An 18,564-nucleotide genomic window follows, 5' to 3' on the forward strand; every position below is an offset into this window, starting at 1 on the left:
GACACTGAATCAAGTCCTTCCCATTACAGGCAGACACATTTAATAAAGCTCAGGCTCTACAAATGAACAGGTTTTCTTGCTCTTGCTACTCCTCTTGAAAGGCAACATTTGTCCAACAGAGCTATCCAGTGGTTTTGTGAAGTGTGAATGAGGCTAAGGTGAGGCAAGTGAAAAGAATCAAGTTAGAGACAGCTTTCATGAGACAAAGGTGTCATTGAAAGAGCACAGGAGTTACAGAAGCAAGCTGTTAGCACTACACGCTGGAAAGACCGGCGAGCCAGGAGAGTTATTTAAGGCTGTCTGCAAGTACAGAAGGCTGCAAGTGGCCACATCATTTTCTGATCCTTTCTGCCAAAGAAAGTGCAGAGAATTGCTCTTGACACATGTACATATATGCAATCACTTCTCAATGACCACGTGTGCCAAAAAGGAGTTTCCTTTTAGGTGGTACAAGTGAACTCATCCTGAATTAAGGTGCAATGTGCAGATGGCTCTGAAGAAAGATGCATACCGGCCTGTAAATACTCCAGAACTTGGTCTACCATCCATACTGTATCTGAACCGCCAGTTGCCCATAGGAAAGTCATATCTAGATCAGATATAAGATTGCTTCTATTTCTGTCGAATTAAACACAGTTTTTTGGATATAAAGTTTATGTTGGCTGTAGGGGCCAGACAATACCTGATCCTGTGTTTTTGGGACATTATTACCCCTTCTAAAAAAGCTGGAACAGATTTAAACTTACACAATGAGTTTTTAAGGAGTGTTGACTTATTTTGTGCTTTCTGGCACAAAATCTCCAGGAATGATCCAGTCTGCCAGCTCGAGGATGGACGAACCCCTTGGATCTAGGAGCCAGGATGCAGCCTTAACTTTCCCAGGGCAATAACATAACCACAAGGCCACACAATTGGAGTATTTTTCTCCTCCTTCACTCTCTAAATGTGTGCTTCTGTTTGCACCAGGGCAGGCATGCTTCATGTGAAACTTTGATTTGGGAATCACTCCAGGCATGCTTAGGTGTGTTTTGTTTCCCATCAGCAAGCTCAGCATTTTGGGACAATGAACAGACCTGAGCTCCCTCGAGAGATGGCAAAAAGAGGTTTGCTCCACCCTAACACCATCTTAATCACTCAACTTCTTCCCAGCAATTTAGAGATACGCAACTCAAGTGCTGTGGCCTGGTTGCTTAGGCCATGCACTGCCGAAAAAACTGGGGTTGGATGCCTGTAGTAGGTGGTCTGAATCTGTCTCCTTTTGGGGGTGAAACAGGCTGTGCGCTAACATACCTCTGCAACTGCAGGCAGTTTTCAGTTACCACAACCTGATCTGATTTCCTCAAATCAAATTTCCTGCGAGTGATAGGGATGAAAATTCATCCCATTGGTAGGCTCACTGAGATCCACTAGAAGCAATTTCACATCTACACACTGCTTTTGATTTAAAAGCAAATCGGGGCCCCTTGGGTTAAAAATGAATGAAATATTTAAGAGCAGAAGAAAACTAAGTAACCATCAGGAGTTTTGCCTCTCTTTATAGCTAAGCCACGTAGTATGAGCTAATGCTGAAATGACTCATTACAAGATGATGCTTGCTGGTGTGAAAATAGAGAAAAATTCAGCATCCTGAAATACTGAAGCGTCTGGCTCATTTTATTTTAATACCTCAGTTTTCTGAATTAAGCTAACTTCTCTGCTAATAGCTTTGTGAACATACATGTAGTCCTGCTGATACGCCACAGCATAATAAAAACTGAATCACACTTAGTTGCACTGTTAAAATAATTAAAAATCTATTTCTGCTTTGTGAATGGATTTCCAAATTCAGAGCTGGTTTGCTCTCTTTTCACACGTTAAACTCCACACTGTGCTTCCTCTGAAAAACACCTAGTATTCAGCGTGCTGGCCGAAGTGATTGCTCATGATGTGGTTTCCCAGTGGCCTTGACATCCCACCACTAGGTCTGCAGGAATAAAATTCTGCAGAAATGAGCACTTCTGAAGTACCTCAAATAAGCCTGAAAGACCCACGCTTGTTATTTTCTTAGAAACTTTGCAGCTTTTCCTCTCCTGTTGCTTCCAGTGCATGATGACATACAGCTGCTAAAAGAAGATCCTATCTAGTTTTAAGTGGCAGTCGCTCTGCACTAACCTTCATTAAGAATTAAAAACCAAATATTACCCCATGCCCCCAAATTTACATTTTCAAGAACCTCATCTGTGCGACTGTTACACACGTCCGTGTGTACAGAGGGAGGCAGCAAGGTGGCATTTGCTGCCAAACTCCCAGAAGGATGGCACTGGAAAATATAATTAAGAAAATTACACCTCCACCCCTTGCTGGGGAGAAGAGAGGAGCCTTCGGTAGGTGACTCGGTTGTGCCTTAGTTTCCTGAGAAAGGAGGAAAAGTTTCAGGGGCATCTCAGAAGTGCCTGAAGAAGGGACAATGGCATCAACACTGCTCCCACCCACTCACTCCCACCCTCTGTCCCCTTCCACCACTAATGCATCTTGGTGACATCTCGGTCCCTAGCAGCAATGCTGAACAAAATGATCCCTGGCCAAACTGGCTCATTTGGAAGAGGAGGAATTCACAGGGGAACACAGTAATCATCATTAAAATCAGCGATCTGCCAACAGTTATGAATACCGCAGTGTCTCAAACATAACTTTGCTCTCTGTATTTAGCGTGTGGCACAGTTCAGTACCTGAAATAACTGCCTGTGTAACTCTGCAGCCAGCAAGCCCCAAGCTTTTCTGAAAATCCTCCTTCTTGGCAGGTTTCCAAAGAACAGGAACCCAATGCCAAGTTCTCCAGCAGGAAAGCGCCGAAGGAGATCATCACAGAGGCTGCAATGTGTTTTAAATGATGGAAACAACACTTTCAGACATAGATGTACGCGAGGTATTTGAAACAAAGTCCTCGGAGATTAAGTGCTCTGCTCAGGTTTACCTAGCGTGTTTCAGACAGGTGTCTCAGGAAACCAAATCCTGGCTCTAGAGACCCAACAAATGCACTCGTTGTGGCAATGACGGCATCCATGATTTTCTCCTCGTAAGCTGGTACGTACTATACAAAGCACACATAGGGTATTTTTCTTCCTATTTAAAGTTCATTATAAGCACTTTGTGCGTTGAAAAATGCTCTGGGCGCACCTATCAGATTTTCCATCAAAACAGCTCAGTGTCTGGTAGGGGCAGCAGAATTGGTCGATTTATTTCATAAAACTTTATGTACAAAGCAGCAGTATCCATGAACTTAATGGTCAGAATATCGAGTCTACAGGGGTAATTTTTATTACAATTTATGGCAAGATTACCCATACGCCACAGTTTTTGGATTTTATTGAGATTTTATGGGACTATATGGCTACAGCAGTTAACTGCACCCAGCATAGCTATGGTTCACAAGGAATGGGAATTGGCACCGAACACAGTGTAACTAATCTACCAGAGAATATTAATTGCTAGGATCCCATCAAAGGCAATATTTAAAATCATTTCACCAATCACATAATTCGCACGAAACCTGTAGAAGAGTAGCTGTGTGTAGAAATGCAAAGGTGAGAGCGATTGCATGGATGGAATATGTGCACTTATGTAAGCATCTCTGTCGCTGGGTTGTGTACAGAAACATACAACACCATTTTTTATTTTTTTTTAGACAAAGGATTTTGTTCCTTCCCAGCTACTGGAATGTTGTGGGATCTCATGTATGCAAAAACCAAACTACTGAGCCTACTGAGATTTAAACCATACTCAGCATAAAATACACAAATACTGTATCACCAAAAGTAAACAGGGAAAACAATGACAGATTATATTTAATATTAAATAAAATACCACAAAGCCACTACAAAAATAGTAGCAGATTGCAACTAACACATTTCAACAGTCTACAGATATATAAGACACCAGAAAGTTTCCAGTAGGTTGGTCCAACTCACAGTAAAACCCAAGGCAGGGATAAAGTAAATGAGAAGTTTTATGCATGTGTTTCAGCTGGATCCAAATTTGTGGGTTAAAAGCAACTAGATCAAAGCTCAGGGCTGACAAGAGTTCGGAACTGAAGGACCAGAGGCATTCTTGGCGCTGAAGACAAGGAATTAACAGCTTCCAATAGGTGTAGGGACTCAGGACATGTCGAAATGGCCTTCCTAATCCTCCTTATGCTTGGCTTCACAAACAAAGCTGGAATACATATCTACCTCATTTTCCTTCCAAACCGGCTGCTAACAAGAAACATATATGATGCTAAATCCGTTGCTGATAAATATTTGAAGAGTGCGTGCTTCTGTGGTGAAAAAACCTACACGTGTCACTAGTGAGTCGCAAGGTCTGACTTTTCTGGAGATTTAAGAAGACTGCCAACACAAGCTACTTTGTCTGAAACAACCTCCTTCTCAGTTCTAAGCAGCAAAGTATATCTTGCAACCTGTATTTTAGCTCTCCATTCTGGTAAGAATTACTGTTTACTTCAGTTCTTAAATATATGCGCTATCTCCAGTGACAGGGGTTCCTCCCCAAACACAAGCCTGTTTCTCTCCCTGGCTAGCCATTGCCAACCTGCTTCTCCTTTCCAAGAACCACTAATATTTCTTCCAGACACTGCGGTAACAGAGGGATTGAGATTCACATAGCAAACATTTTGAGGGGTAGGAAGGTGGAGGCAGACAGGTTGGAGAATCTACCGCCTCGAAAGATGTGTGTCCAACAACAAAAATTACAGCTAATCCAGAAACTCTCCACCCTGGTGCAACTCAGATCCAAAATCTACTGAAATGCAGAAAGGATAATTGCTTCCCATGCAATGAAAAAGGCAACATTACTGGTTTTAATTAAGCGTCTCTTCCATAGCATGAATTATACAAGCAGACCATACAATCTGACCTTTAAACATACGGAATGGTTCTTAGATTTGTAACTTTGTACTACAAATTGCATTAACATTTGTGGGATAAACTTTACAGTTGGTGGAAATATAGCATGTATGTGTATATAAATACAGTAGACTGTACTTTAAAAAAATGGGTAGTGAATAACTTAGTCTAGTAGTATTACCTGTTTTAAATCACAGCAAAATCTGTAGCAACAGGTACTGTGTTTAGTACTTATGAGTCTATCAACATTTAGGAATATGGCATGTGTAAGCTGTGAAAAGATGAAATCCTGATATTTCTCCTAGGTCTATACACAGATGTAGCAACACACAAATTGTCTGTGCCAGTGTCTTTACGGGGGCTTACATACATGAAAAGGTGAAGTTCGGGTGTCAAATTTAAGTTTGTAATGTTTTGAATGTTGTATTTTGCAACTTGCTTCATCTTTTGAAAACTTTAAAAACTTTAAAGAGTGAAAAAACACCTGAACCTGAAGAAAACAGAAGTGCCAAAGCTGTGGAGGTCTTTGGTGCACCATCACCAGGGGGAGCTTCTGGAACATCCTTCAGTGAATGGAGCAACTCTATGAAGTATGGAGACCAGTTTTTAGGGATATTATCTTTGGCAAAATCTGCCGCTAGAGGGACATGATTTGCCAGTAGTATTTGTGGATATCATCTGAGAGGAAAGCAGTGGAAAGACTCAGGCTAATTGGACCAGAGTCTGTAGGGGAATGTGCTGTTACCATGCCAGGCCGTTTTGCTCCTCTCTATCAGAGCCTCTCCTTGTTCCCTTCCGCAGTACAAATTCTGCCTGGATATCTTTTCTTTCAAAATCCCAGCAAACCTTCTCCTTGCCTTTCTTGTGTTTTTTACCCCTTAAGGGGATTTTGATTTTTTTTGTCAGAGCTCCATACTTGGCTGGCTTTCTACAAGTGCTTATGAATACCAAAAAACAGACAACCATCCAAACTAAACCCGAGGCTCATGGCACAATGCCACAGAGGTTCTAGAGTTTTGCACCAAAAAAAGCTGGTATAAATTTTTTCACATGGAAAATGCTACATTTTTTCTGTACTCTCGGTTTCAGGAAGAGCGGAATAGTTTTTTTGAAACTTTGTTCTCAAAGTAATAATAGAAAAAGAAAAAAAAGAAAAAGAAAAAAAAAAAAGGAACAGCCTGAGGCAGAAATACGACATGTAAAATGTTAGCCTAAATGGTTAACATATAGACAAACTTTGAGCAACTGAAGACAGGGTTTTAATGGAAACTCTTGGGCAACCTTATCCATAGGTGTTGCTACCTTCTGTGCCTCTAATTGCACCTTTGAGCAACACACGCTATTGCTGAACAGGGGGAAAAAGGTGAGGAAAGAGTTTTTCATTTATTTTAATGTGCTGGAATACTTAAATATATAATAATGCCTGGTGGTTATCGTGCACAAAAAAATCTTCAAACACTCTTCAAGGTTTTGGATGACCAGAGAACAATGGTGACCACTGAAGGAAGCAATCTTTGCCCTGCAGACAGTAGGGGAGTGTGCGTGTAACTGCATGTGTGCGTGCACATCTGAGATTAGAGGTTTTGGGGATTACAGAAAGCTGTTAAAAATGGGTAGGTATTTAGTAAGACTTTGCAAATGCCCAGTGTTGTATTACCAACACTGATCCCAAATGTATAGTCTTCTGATTACCTTCTAATTATGATGTTTTAATAAGTTCCTAAAATGCTCTAATCCTGATTTTGGCTTAAAATAGGTGAAATGAGAGGTTTTCATTCTGCAACAAGACCCAATCTGACTGAAGGGTGCTTTTGTAGCATGATACGTAGGGAATGCAGTGTGTGACGCAGGACCTGATGGGATGCTCATATCTGAGCCTGGTCAAGTTATGGAGCAGATCCTCCTAGAAACCATAGTAAGGCGTATGGAAGACAGGGAAGTGACTGCGGACAAGGGAAGAGTAACTGCCATCATCTACCTGGACTTGCACAAAACCTTTTATATATTCCCAAACAGCATTCTTTTCTGTAAATTGGAGAGACATAGATTTGAGGGATGGACTGTTCAGTGGATAAGCAATTTGCTAGATGTCCACATCCAAAGGGTAGTGCTCAAAGCCTCAATGTCCAGGTGGAGACCAGAGAAGAGTGGTGACCCTCAGGGGACCCTTACTGTTTAGTATCTTCACTGGTGACATGGACATGTCACTGTCCATGGGGGTGTTCAAGTAAAGGTTGGACCTGGTTCTTAGGGACCTTGTTTAGTGGGTGGCATTGGTAGTAGGGTGATGTCTGGACCAGACGTCCTGGAGTTCTCTTCCAACCTTAATGATTCTATGATTCTATGACAGTGGGACTGAGTGCATCCTCAAGTTTTCAGATGACATCAAGCTGAGTAGTGCAGTTCATAGGGAGGGGATGCCATACAGAGGGACCTCGACAGGCTTCAAAAGTGGGCCCAAATGGAACTGATGAAGTTCAACAAGGACAAATACAAAGTCCAACCCATGTGCAGGGACAATCCCAAATGTACAGGATGGGTGACGAATGGACTGAGAGCAGCCCTGTGCAGAACTTGGGGGTGTTGGTGGATGAAAAATTCAACATGATCTGTCAATGTGTCCTTGCAGCCCAGAAAGCCAACCCTATCCTGAGCTGCATCAAAAGCAGCATGGCCAGCAAGACAAGGGAGGTGGTCTTCCCCCTCTGCTGTGCTCTCGTGAGATCCCACATGGAGCACTGTTTTCAGCTCTAGGGTCCCCAGCACAAGAAAGACATGAAGAAAGACATCAGAGCAGGTCCAGAGGACGCCCAGAGGGCTGGAGCATCTCTCCTACGAAGAGAGGCTGAGAGAGCTGGGGTTGTTCAGCCAGGAGAAGAGAAGACTCTGGGGAGACCTAAGTGAAGTCTTATTTAAAGGGAGCCTAAAGGAAAGATGGGGACGGCTTCTTTATGAGGGAATTTAGTGATAAGACAAGGAATAATGGTTTTAAACTAAAAGAAAGCAGGCGTACAAGAAATATAAGGATGAAATCCCTCACTCTAAGAGAGGTGAGACACTGGAACAGGTTTCTCAGAGACGCTGTGAATGCCCCATCCCTGAAGGTGTTCAAGGCCTAGTCAGATAGGGCTTAGAGCAACCTGGTCTGGTGGGAGGTGGGACACAGGGAATGCCCATGGCAGGGGGTTGGAACTAGATGAGCTTTAAGGTCCCTTCCAACCCAAACTATTCTGTGACTGTATGCTGCTAGCAGCTCATGTACACGGGAGCTAACTCTCTGCAAACTCATCTGGTCTTCAATGCTGCAGAAAAGGTTTGATTTAACGTGAAACCTTGTGACTGAAAAACATGAGAGAGGAGACAGGACAGAGAGCAGAAATGATAAGCACATTTGGAGGGAGAAAAGTAGATCTGAGATTCTCCTGAAGGACTGGACTGTGACTGAGAGCACCAGGATGAATGATTTAAGGAAGCACAGCAATAGAAAAGCAATAGAAAAGATGACAGTACGGAATAGAAATATTAACAGATAAGGAGGGAGAGATGAAGCAGAGCTGCCGAAACTAATGCTTAAAAGAATGCTTAAAAGATAGTCTGGAAAGGCCAGTAAAGAGAAAAAGAAAAAAAAAAAAAAAAAAAACGAGGAGGTGAAAAGAGAGGAAGATAGAGGAGGAGACAGATTTCTTGTCTCCTCCTGAACGGAAGAGAGAATTCAAACAGAACATGAAGAAAGATGTTTTTGCTTCAACTCCCTAGAAAGCAGCTGTTGGAAGGACAGTTTTGTTGGAGAGGAAGATGGACTTTATGGATCCTGTGAAGGATTAGGGGAAGCAGAAAGACATCCGAGCAAAACATCTGGAGGCTGGATTAAAAGAAGGTGGTAGCTTGGGAAGTTTTTGCAATAAAACTAGAAATGAAAAGGTTCTAGTCAAACCTGGGAGGAAAAGCAAAATTCACCACAAGAAAAGTAAAACTGGGATCTTGGAGGGAATAAAAATGAAAAATACTTATCTATATATCCCATTTCTTGCATTTTTTCCTAAGTACCCATGACTAGAAAAATAGGAGAGATCTTAAATTTGGTCTCATGTAATTGTGTAAATCATGTAATTTTAGCATTGAAAAATGCTATCTGCTCAGGAAATCTCATTCAGGTGAAAAGGGCTTAGATATAGGCTAATGTAAAATACAAATTCAAGCTCTTCCCAATCACAAGTCTGTATCATCAACATTGTCTCTGATTTAGACCCAAAGCAGCAACAATACAGGGATTATGGGACAAATGTTCTCTATCCGTGGATTGACTTTGTTTCAGTGTGTGCATTTTTTTGGTTCTGAAAATGATCAACGTTCATGTGAAAGTTGAAAGTAGTGACTTCATATGTTTCTAAATCTGCATTTCCCCATCGGATGGTAGAGGATTAGCTACCAATTCAATTCATCCAAGATGATGTGTTAGCATCTGTGTATATTTATTTCTTGTTTCCAGCACAAAAGCTGACTACTGAATGGAAGTTAGTCTGTGCATACATGAAATTTGTTTCCTCAGTTAATCTATGCAACATCACTGTTACATTTATACTGTTTTACATTAAAAAAAAAAAGAAAGAAAATCACACTCCAGCAAAAGATGACAAAAGATGACTACCTAGAGTAGATTGCTGCCCATTATTCTTCTATTGTATTTTTTCAAATTAACCTGCACATTTATATAAAAAGAATTAGTGATAGCAAAATGAGTAAAACTGATGAGAGAAAAATAAAAATAAAAGAAAGCTTAATCCCTTCTTTTTCTTTAGCTATACATTAATAGGTGCTGCAGGGCTGGTTAATGATCTCTGCCAATAATCATACAAAGGAGAGATTGTCAGGGCAGCTCAGGAGGCCTAGAGCTTGTGGGCTGAAATCCCTATAGCACATTAAATTCTGGAATTTGGTTGACGAAGCCAGGGTAGTGAATTTCCAGTTTTACAAGATCAGGAGGTGCTTCACATGGAGGAGACTATTACCAGAGCCAACTAGCACCTTTGGAAAGAAAACAAATGGGAGAAATTCCGGATGAGCTCAAGGTCAGGTGCTGCTTAAAGCTCCAAAACCAAAATACAGACTAAAATTTAACTTTTTTTTTCAAACAATACAGTGAAACATTCTGCTTTCATTTATCACTTTTTGACAAAATGCCACAAGGTCCTAAAACTACATCATAGTATGAAGTGTACTAAAATTTCTTAAGCTGAAATTTTGAGGCTTAAAAAAATACAGATCTGCTGTGTGCTTGTTTCCTATGGTCTATGCCTGTCAAAAGGACACATCACATACTTGGGAACTGAGGGAATGGGAGGAGAACCAAAGACTGATGGACAACGAGATACTACTAAACAACAGAATGATCCATCACTGTGGAATGATCCATCACCATACAGTAATACACAGTCGTCAGTGCATCAAAAATAGACAGGAGAGTTAAGAAGAAAGGTCTTGCAGTTGTAGAGATTTGTTCATTATGCAATTAGGTACTCAAGAGATATTATGAGATGTATTAGTAAATGCCCCATAGCGTCATAAGCCCTAACACATAAGGTTATCTGTCAGTACCCTCCCATTCCACCTCATGCAATACCTCATTTCAGGGGAGAATTGATCCTATTTTATTCACCCATAAACAATGAACCTTGAAATGAGTCTCCCTCATTCCCTACATCATGTTCCCATCCCTATCTCTAATGCCTTCTTTACAGAGTTATGCTTTCCAAAGCATCCAAGCACATCTGTTTTCTCTTTTCTTCCTCCACCCACCATGTCACCATCTCTAACAATTTTTGCTGCCTTGGTAACTGTTGCTTTCTCATTTTTTCTTGCTCTCCAGCTCCCCTTTTTGTGTTCTTTGGACTCCTCTCCAAGAGTGTATCTGTCCTGGCATGTGCTTTCCTCCTCCCTTCACACCTCCACGAGCCTCTTATGTCCTGTGTCTGCAAAAATCATTCCCAACATATACACTCTGTGTGGTTTCCTTCCCTTTTGCTGTTTAATCTGGAAGAGGCAACCTAATTCAAAATATTGCACTGCCACTCCTTGAGCCTAATAAAACCTACTTCTCTGCAGCTGCTACCATTCTTTGTTCCAAAAGCCTTTCCTTCTTGTGTTCCTAGAGCACAGCAAGTGCTTTCTCTTTGCATGGAAACAACCTCTCTGACTGTCTTTTCCCTGCCAAATCTGTCTCTCTCTTTTTTTTTTTTTTTTAGAACTGTATCACCTGGTGAGTTTTCCATGTCCATCTATGATGTTTTGTAGATTGTCATTATTCCGTTGTCCTGTTTCTTCAGTTTCTAGGGAGGATCGATTTCTCTCAGGACAATACTTGACATGAGTTGCCTGAGCACTTATCACCACTGCTGACCTCAACCCTTTTTTTTGTATTTATTTTAAAGAGCACCTATGATATGACTTTTAGAGGTTCATCCCCAGTAACAAAAGTTTTATGTCCTTCCAGCATATGACATAGCAAGCTTGTAAACTAACAGCTTTATAAGGTTGTTATGTTTTCCTCCTAGAAGAATAGTTTTAGAGATGCCACAGACGCACAGAACCAGTTCCACCTTACCTTTGACATGGCTTCTCCCGTCTTCCAACAGTGGTACTACTATAGTGTTGTTCATATTCCCAGGTGATCTCACAGCTGTATAGACAACAGGTACCGACTGTACCACCACGGGTATACGGTGCACGTGACTCATTTTGTTGGACTGCAAGTTCATGGGGCTTGAAGGTGGAACTGGATGGATAATGTGCAAAAACTGCTGGCCTCCAACACCAGATGCAGAGGCCACAAGAGGACCTGGAGTTAATACTGATGGGACAGATGCTGCTGAGGATACTGACGTTATTACCGTGGGTGATGAAGCTGGTCGACTAGAAGAAGAAGAAGAAGTAGAAGTAGAAGAAGGGGAGGAGGCTGATGCTGTCATGGAAACTGGTGAAGATGAGGCTGCTGTAGGGGACGATCTGGCTTTGTTTATTGATAAGTCCACTGGTTCAGTCTGTGTTTGGAAATGGTCTGTAGATAATGAATCCTCCGGGGGATCTGCCTTCATGTTGTTTAGTAACAAGGGTACAGCTTCCATATCTGGATAGTTGTGGACGTTTGGAGACTGTTGTGGAAAGACAAAGGACATATTTTTAGTTACATACGTGGCTAAAGGTGATGTGAACACACAATTGCTAACACACACTTATCAGACAAGTTGGTCCTGAAAACCACAGGATTTGTTCCTCTTTCTTGCGTCAGATTGTAATTTAAAGGACAAATCATGATACAAAGCACACACTTGTTTAGTTTGAACAGATTATAAAGAAAGATTTATATTACCATTTCTTAGAAGGTGACAGGATTAACTGTTCGAAATCACCCTGCTTCTTTGAAGAATTCTCAAACTGTTTGGCTGCAAAAATTTTTAAACCTCCACAAGTAGGCACTATTTATATTGACAGAATATTTCCTCCTTACGTACACCTCTACGCCATTGTGTCATCCCCAATGGACATGGTCATCAATGTTTTTCAAGCAACTTTCCAAATGTTTTAAGATTGTAATGTCCTCCTGCTTGTCTACTTTTTTCTAGTCTAAGCAGACGTTGCTTCATCTTTCTGTCATAAGTGACCTTTAAAAGAACAAGCCTTAGCACTTGTTTGCTCTCTGCAGCAATTTTTAATTTTGCCTACACCTCTTTTCAGAAGGTTGCACCTTACACTAAATGCATCAAGCACTTCAGTTCAGTGTTTGACTTTCTGCATTCTCTACTGTTACAGATAGTGAACTTGCAGGTCAGCAGACAGCCCCACACTTGTATGCTTACCCTCTTAAAGGTAACAATGGCTGCAACAATTCCTTATTCTGAATTAGCATGTTAGATATCCTTCATCAATGCTACATTTTATGTTTTTTATTTATTTTATTAACTAATTAAGTACAAGTTTCCTGAATTTGAAAAATAGCATGGTGCTTAAGGCCAACTCTTTCAAAGCAAATTTATTCTAGACTGGTGTCATCTGCTATTTTTATAGTTTTATTCCTTATTTCTATCGTCAAAGTGGTTAATAGAATTTTTGAATAATAATAGTAAGGCAAAGATAGATCCCTGGAGAAGCCCATTTGATATATCTTTTCTTTTTGACAGTACATCATTAATAACTACTCCTAAAAAATGTTTTTCAAGCAATTTTCAATAGGAAGAGCAAGGAAGGACATGCCCATCGATAACCTGGTAGTAAGACAAAGCACAGCTCTCAGCTCCTCAGCTAAATATTTCCATGGCACTGCACTGCAGCACTGATGCTCTGTGGGCTCAGTGCCACAGGCACACATGCTTCACTACCTACTGTAGTACAGAACCTAACCTAGACAAAAAACATTTGCCAAGCTACTTCAAACCTTGACCCAAAACAATTCTTCCATACACAGATCTAATAAGTTATCTTTTTGTAGTACCTAAACAGCTCTAAATGCATTCTCTCATTCTCAAGATAATAGTACTTATAAAAAAAAATATCAACATATTGTCAGAAACATTTAAAGCCACAAACATTTTAGTTAGTCTACGCTAAGTAGGCTTACAATCAAGCAAGCTATGAATTTGCTTTGGGATTTTTATAATTAACTATGTTAAATATTTTCATTGAGAATCCTCTTGGTTTTGAGTCAGAGCCAAATCTCATCACAGAATGGAGTTCTATTGCAAAAGGAAAATAGAAACACTAACATTAAAAATTGTAAGAACAACAGCCTAAGTGGATATTATCCCCAGCATGCTGAAAGATGAGATGTTTAGTAGATCCCATATATTCATCTGATTTAGATATGTTATTGGACCTGACATTTCCCCCCATTTGAAAGCAAGAACATTTCTGGAACAGTGAGTCTCTTGCTCTATTCATATACAAATCACCTTAAAACAAAGGGACCCCAATTCATCTGGTTGCTAGACCCTGCTGTTCTCCTGTAACTCAAGTAACAAAAGCAAAAATCCCCTTATAAAGATAGTGTTAAGAACACAGAGTAAAGAACAGATCACTTTTCAAAGCCTGTAACAAGTATAAGTGACCAGGTTACGAAAATCTCTTCTTCAACAAGGCAAAAAGGTCTGTAATTGCTCAGTGATGACTGCTTACAACTTACCCTTAAACACCTTATCCTGGCTATCACCAGCAATGAGACTCTGCATTAATGCAATGATAAAAACAAAACTATACACGTCCATAGCACAAGTAGATTGTTTTACAAATCCTGACAAGAGCTGACAGAAGTTTTATATATGCAATAGGCAAACAGATTGGTTCTGCTTGACAGAGAGACTGGGGGTAGAGCAAAGGCAAGGTGGAAAGGGACACCCTGTACACCAAAAGCTTCATATGACTGAAAGCATCATCTTCTATCTTGCCAGCTTGAGAGAAACAGGGTAGATGGGATCAGTCCATGTACAAGAGAGACAAAGGATCCACATTTCCTTGTGCACGGGGCTGGGCAAAGATAGGCTACAGCAGCATCCAGGGGTAGATTTTTCTTCACTTGTTCTAAGAACAGGTCTTTGTTTTACTGAAGTAATTACACCTAGTCTTTTGGGACAAGAAGAAAAAAAAGAAAAGAAAAAAAGTATACTGAAGCAACAGACTACTGTGCAAATCATGTTCTCTTTTAACAGCCCTTATATATTTACTCTTGTATATACTTAATTTTGCTTCACACAATCCCTATATTGCATTTGCTCTCCAGTATGTACACTCTTTCCAATCAGTTTCTTGATCGGTCCTTTGTACATTACTGCAGTCACCATGTAATATGGTAGTACAGGTAATTTTACTATTCCAGCCTTCAGTAGTGAGACTAAACTTGAAAAACTTACAATCCCTCCATGAATTTCTCTAAGGAAGATGAAAACTGGTTTGCACTCCTTTCCCTGCCAAAACACTTGGATTAAGAATGTCTTTGCTTTCATAAATTCAGCCTCTCTCTGACTTCAGTCAACATTACAAAAGCCACCCGGATACCATTAACTGCTTGTACATCCTTATGCTTAAGATAAAAATTGTAAACAAATTAGTTTTGTTTTGTACTGGTGGTGGTCAACAGAGGCATCTACTCCAACAACTTGCTCCTCAGCAGTGACCCACACGTAGTGCAGGTGTTTCGCCAAAATCTCAGGATTTTAACCTAGCTGCCAAAGCTCTATTTAAATTGTATCTGAATCAAAACTCTGAATATTAAATTATCTTTATTTACTGGACATGCATGGCATAACAAAACAAGACTTTTTCCAATGACGATGACTATTCCAGCATTAGGAACTACATGACTAGAAGTGGAAACTAAGCCAAAAGGGATAGCTGAATACTCAGCACTTTACTTCTTAGCATCTTCTAAGAACATTATTAACTGAGATTTAACTGCTCATTTCCTTAGACAGTGAGTGCGGCTGTTGGTTTTATTTAATGGAACCACATCTTTTCTAATTCAGAGGCTCACAACACTATTGCTAGCATATTCAGAGATATACCCTCAGCCATTTTTTCAGCTCATAAAGTCAACTGGATTAAAAACAAGAGTGTTATAGTTTGTCCCCTCTGTACTCCTGCCTTTCTAACCTTATCTACTGATCTGGGCTTCTTCTGGTGCTGTGGGCTTGGCTGATGCTGATGTGGGGGTCAGAAACCTATTTTCCCCTGTCATCTCCCAGAAATGCCTGTGTTGTGTTTTTTTCTAAACTTTGTTCTGGTTTTAGGGGTCTGAACTCTGTTGCTGAAGGTTTGGCAGCCTCCAGGGCATTTGGTGGGTCAGAAAGGGTTCAGCCTGAGGTCCCTGTAACCCCGTGGGCTGCCCTGGACACCAGCCCAGCCCGCAGCGGTACGACACGGGGACATGTGGCTCCATGTGGCTTCTCTTGTCTCACTGCTCCTTCCCTCTGGTGTGAGGGAGGGGAACAGCTTCAGACCTTGCTGCAGCTGGGGCTCGGAGGTGAACTGGGAGATGATTCTCCCTGCAACTGAGCCACCACGTCCTTGTGCCTGCAGAACGGGACTGTTAACCATCACCTGAAACCTGGACTGAAACAGAACCCCAAGGCAGATCAGGATGGCTCCCTGCTAGAAAAAGGCTGCCAAACAATGCCGTAGCCTCTTCTAGTCACCATTCTTGGCTCGTGCTTTTTGTGCCTGCCCTTTAAAGCTGTGCACCAGTACCCTCTGCAGTGCTCCATTTCATTAGCTTGCCGCTAATGAATGCTGCCAGGCACGTACCACGTCATCTCCCTATTCACAAAGCATTTGTTGGCTGTGTAAAAAAGCATTCCTTACTGCCCGTTTCCCCATCTCTCATGGAAAAAACAACCAGCCTGCTGCACAACCAGCCACAACACCTCGAGAGAAGCAAGGTACAGTTATGGCTGATGCTGAATTATCTGCCGGATGGACATCCTTTCCTGCACAGTTATACTTCACCTTCTTCCCAATCTCGTGAACACTACCTCCTTTTAACTTCTGCTAGGCTTAATTTTGCAGCAGCCTCTCTCCACTCCTGGCAATCTTCTTGCAATGTCAGCATTGTCTCCCATCCATAACCAAGCCATGAAGAGCTCATCAGCAGCACAGCAGAGATTAACATCAGTGAAAACCCAAAAATCTTTTTCGTTTTTAGCAACTCATCCTGGCAGCTTACACTCATGAACTTCAGAGGGTACTAAACTTCAGGGAGTCTTCATGCTTTTGTGGACTTTTATCGCTCTGCACGGCAGAGTTTACAACCCCCCAACAATCAGCTGTCCGCTTTTAAACTGCTCTTCCTTTCTGGCAGCATTCCCTCAAGGTCAGACAATTTGTAAGAAAGCGTACCAAAAAAGCTGTCCTTGATGACGGAAACCGAACAGACTAAATTTAGCATTTATAAAATAAGCTGGCTTTGAGGACAGGAAGTGAAAAAATAAATTGCTAACCGTTTAACTCTTCAAACATCACACAAAAAATACTGCTTAGTTGTCATCGTGCTGCCACACCTCATTCTGCTCTGGCAGCAGCGATTTGAGGCAGGACATTTTTGTTTTGTCAGAGCTAAAGGAGGCTGTGATGAGAACATCATACATACTTTTCATTTCTAAAAAGCTTGCTACTATCTTAGCCACATCGTCGCCACGGCTGCACCAAAGGGAGGAGGCTGAGCAGTGCAGGTACACGGTCTGCTGGGCTGGCAGTGCAGAACCGTGCCCAGCTAAAACAGCTTGCAGCTCCGCCTGTCATGCTTGGAGGGTGAAACCCAAATTACCAGGAATATTCTGCAGGTCACAGATTTTAACACTTCACGTTAAATAAAACTCATGTTAGGTTTGAAATAACAAAACCCACTTTAGCAGAGGTAATTTTGCTTCTGCATAGCACAAAGATGTGTTTGCAATGCTAAAGCCACAAAGCAGGCATGCAGGTAGACTAGATGTATGAAACAGCGTGCTCATTTTTAGTATGCTGCTTGCTTTTTTATAATTAAAAATGGAATATTTTCCTAATCTCTCCTGTAGATAAGGGTAGAAAAGTCATCTCTCTGACCTTGCAGTTCTGCAGCTGTTGTCGCGAAGCCTGTCTTCCTATATGTGTTTTTGCCCTGTTGTGCCCCAACTAGACACTTGCAGAGTATGAAAGGCTGACACACAGCTAGCTTGAGTAGGTAGCAGCTTGGGCACTTCAAAAGGTGCCCAATCCTTTACTCAGGGTCTTTTTTGTTTTGTATTACTAATATAGGAGTAAACTCTCTTTAAAATTACGGGAAGAGATGTTTTTGAAAACCCCTTCCCGTCATGAGAAATTACATTCACAATACTCATGCTTCCGCCTGAAAAGCTCCACTTCAACCAAAGCAAGCAAAACACTCTAAAAAAGGGAGAAATGTGGCAACCTGGGGGAAAAAAAAAGAACTAAACAACTTGTATTTGAAATACTCTGCAACCCCTTGGAAGACATATCTGAGACTCACCTATGCTCACTCAGAGATGCAGCTACCTTGATTATCAATCTGCCCATGAGGCTATACCAGGACAGTGGTGACGGACAACTATACAAAATCAGAAGGGCAAACACATGGGCCACTGAAAACTAAAACTAAGCAAAATATTTAAAATGTTTCTGAATACGAAAGCACCAAGTACACAGGCATTTGTGCCCTTTTGATGGAGGCTGCTGCTCCAGGCTTTCCCATGCCAACAAAACTGCTCAGTCTGGATACATTAGACAAACGCAGGAGGTCATGCCGAAGAAGACAGCAAAATGCAAGACAGCTGGATCTTTCTGCTTTTTACTAGAAGCTTAAATTAAAAAATGGTTAGAAACAGTTTTCAGGAAATTACTGGTCAAGGTCAAGGTGAAATTTGTGTTAGAAACAAAAAAGAGATCCATCCCCAAGAGACTGCACTCCCAAGTTAGGGTGAGTCTGACTCTATTACAACTCCCACTGAAACTTTTCTAAAAAGCACCAGTCAGCACCGTGAGAGACAGAGGGCTGAGTCCAGGGTTGGTTAAAATAAAAAGGAGTTCAATGAAAACTCGATTAAACAAATTGTAACGGATTCAACAGGAGAGACTGAATGATCCCCACTTTAAGGTACTCGTGATTCACTTAATGGATCATTATCTCAGTGTAATACTTGGATGTTTG

General features: G+C 41.2%; 1 protein-coding gene across 7 annotated transcripts in view; it reads right to left on the bottom strand.

The window, feature by feature from the left end:
• KLF12 (KLF transcription factor 12) overlaps window positions 1-18,564 on the bottom strand; it is a 250,481-nt gene that overhangs the window by 83,246 nt on the left and 148,671 nt on the right. For all 7 annotated transcript variants that reach the window (XM_068676129.1, XM_068676166.1, XM_068676122.1 and 4 more), the window contains one exon: window positions 11,482-12,028. In XM_068676129.1, the coding sequence (XP_068532230.1) occupies window positions 11,482-12,028 (547 nt within the window). The remainder of the gene's footprint in view (window positions 1-11,481; window positions 12,029-18,564) is intronic.

Source organism: Anas acuta, chromosome 1, assembly GCF_963932015.1.
Source record: "Anas acuta chromosome 1, bAnaAcu1.1, whole genome shotgun sequence".
Lineage (NCBI taxonomy): Eukaryota > Metazoa > Chordata > Aves > Anseriformes > Anatidae > Anas > Anas acuta.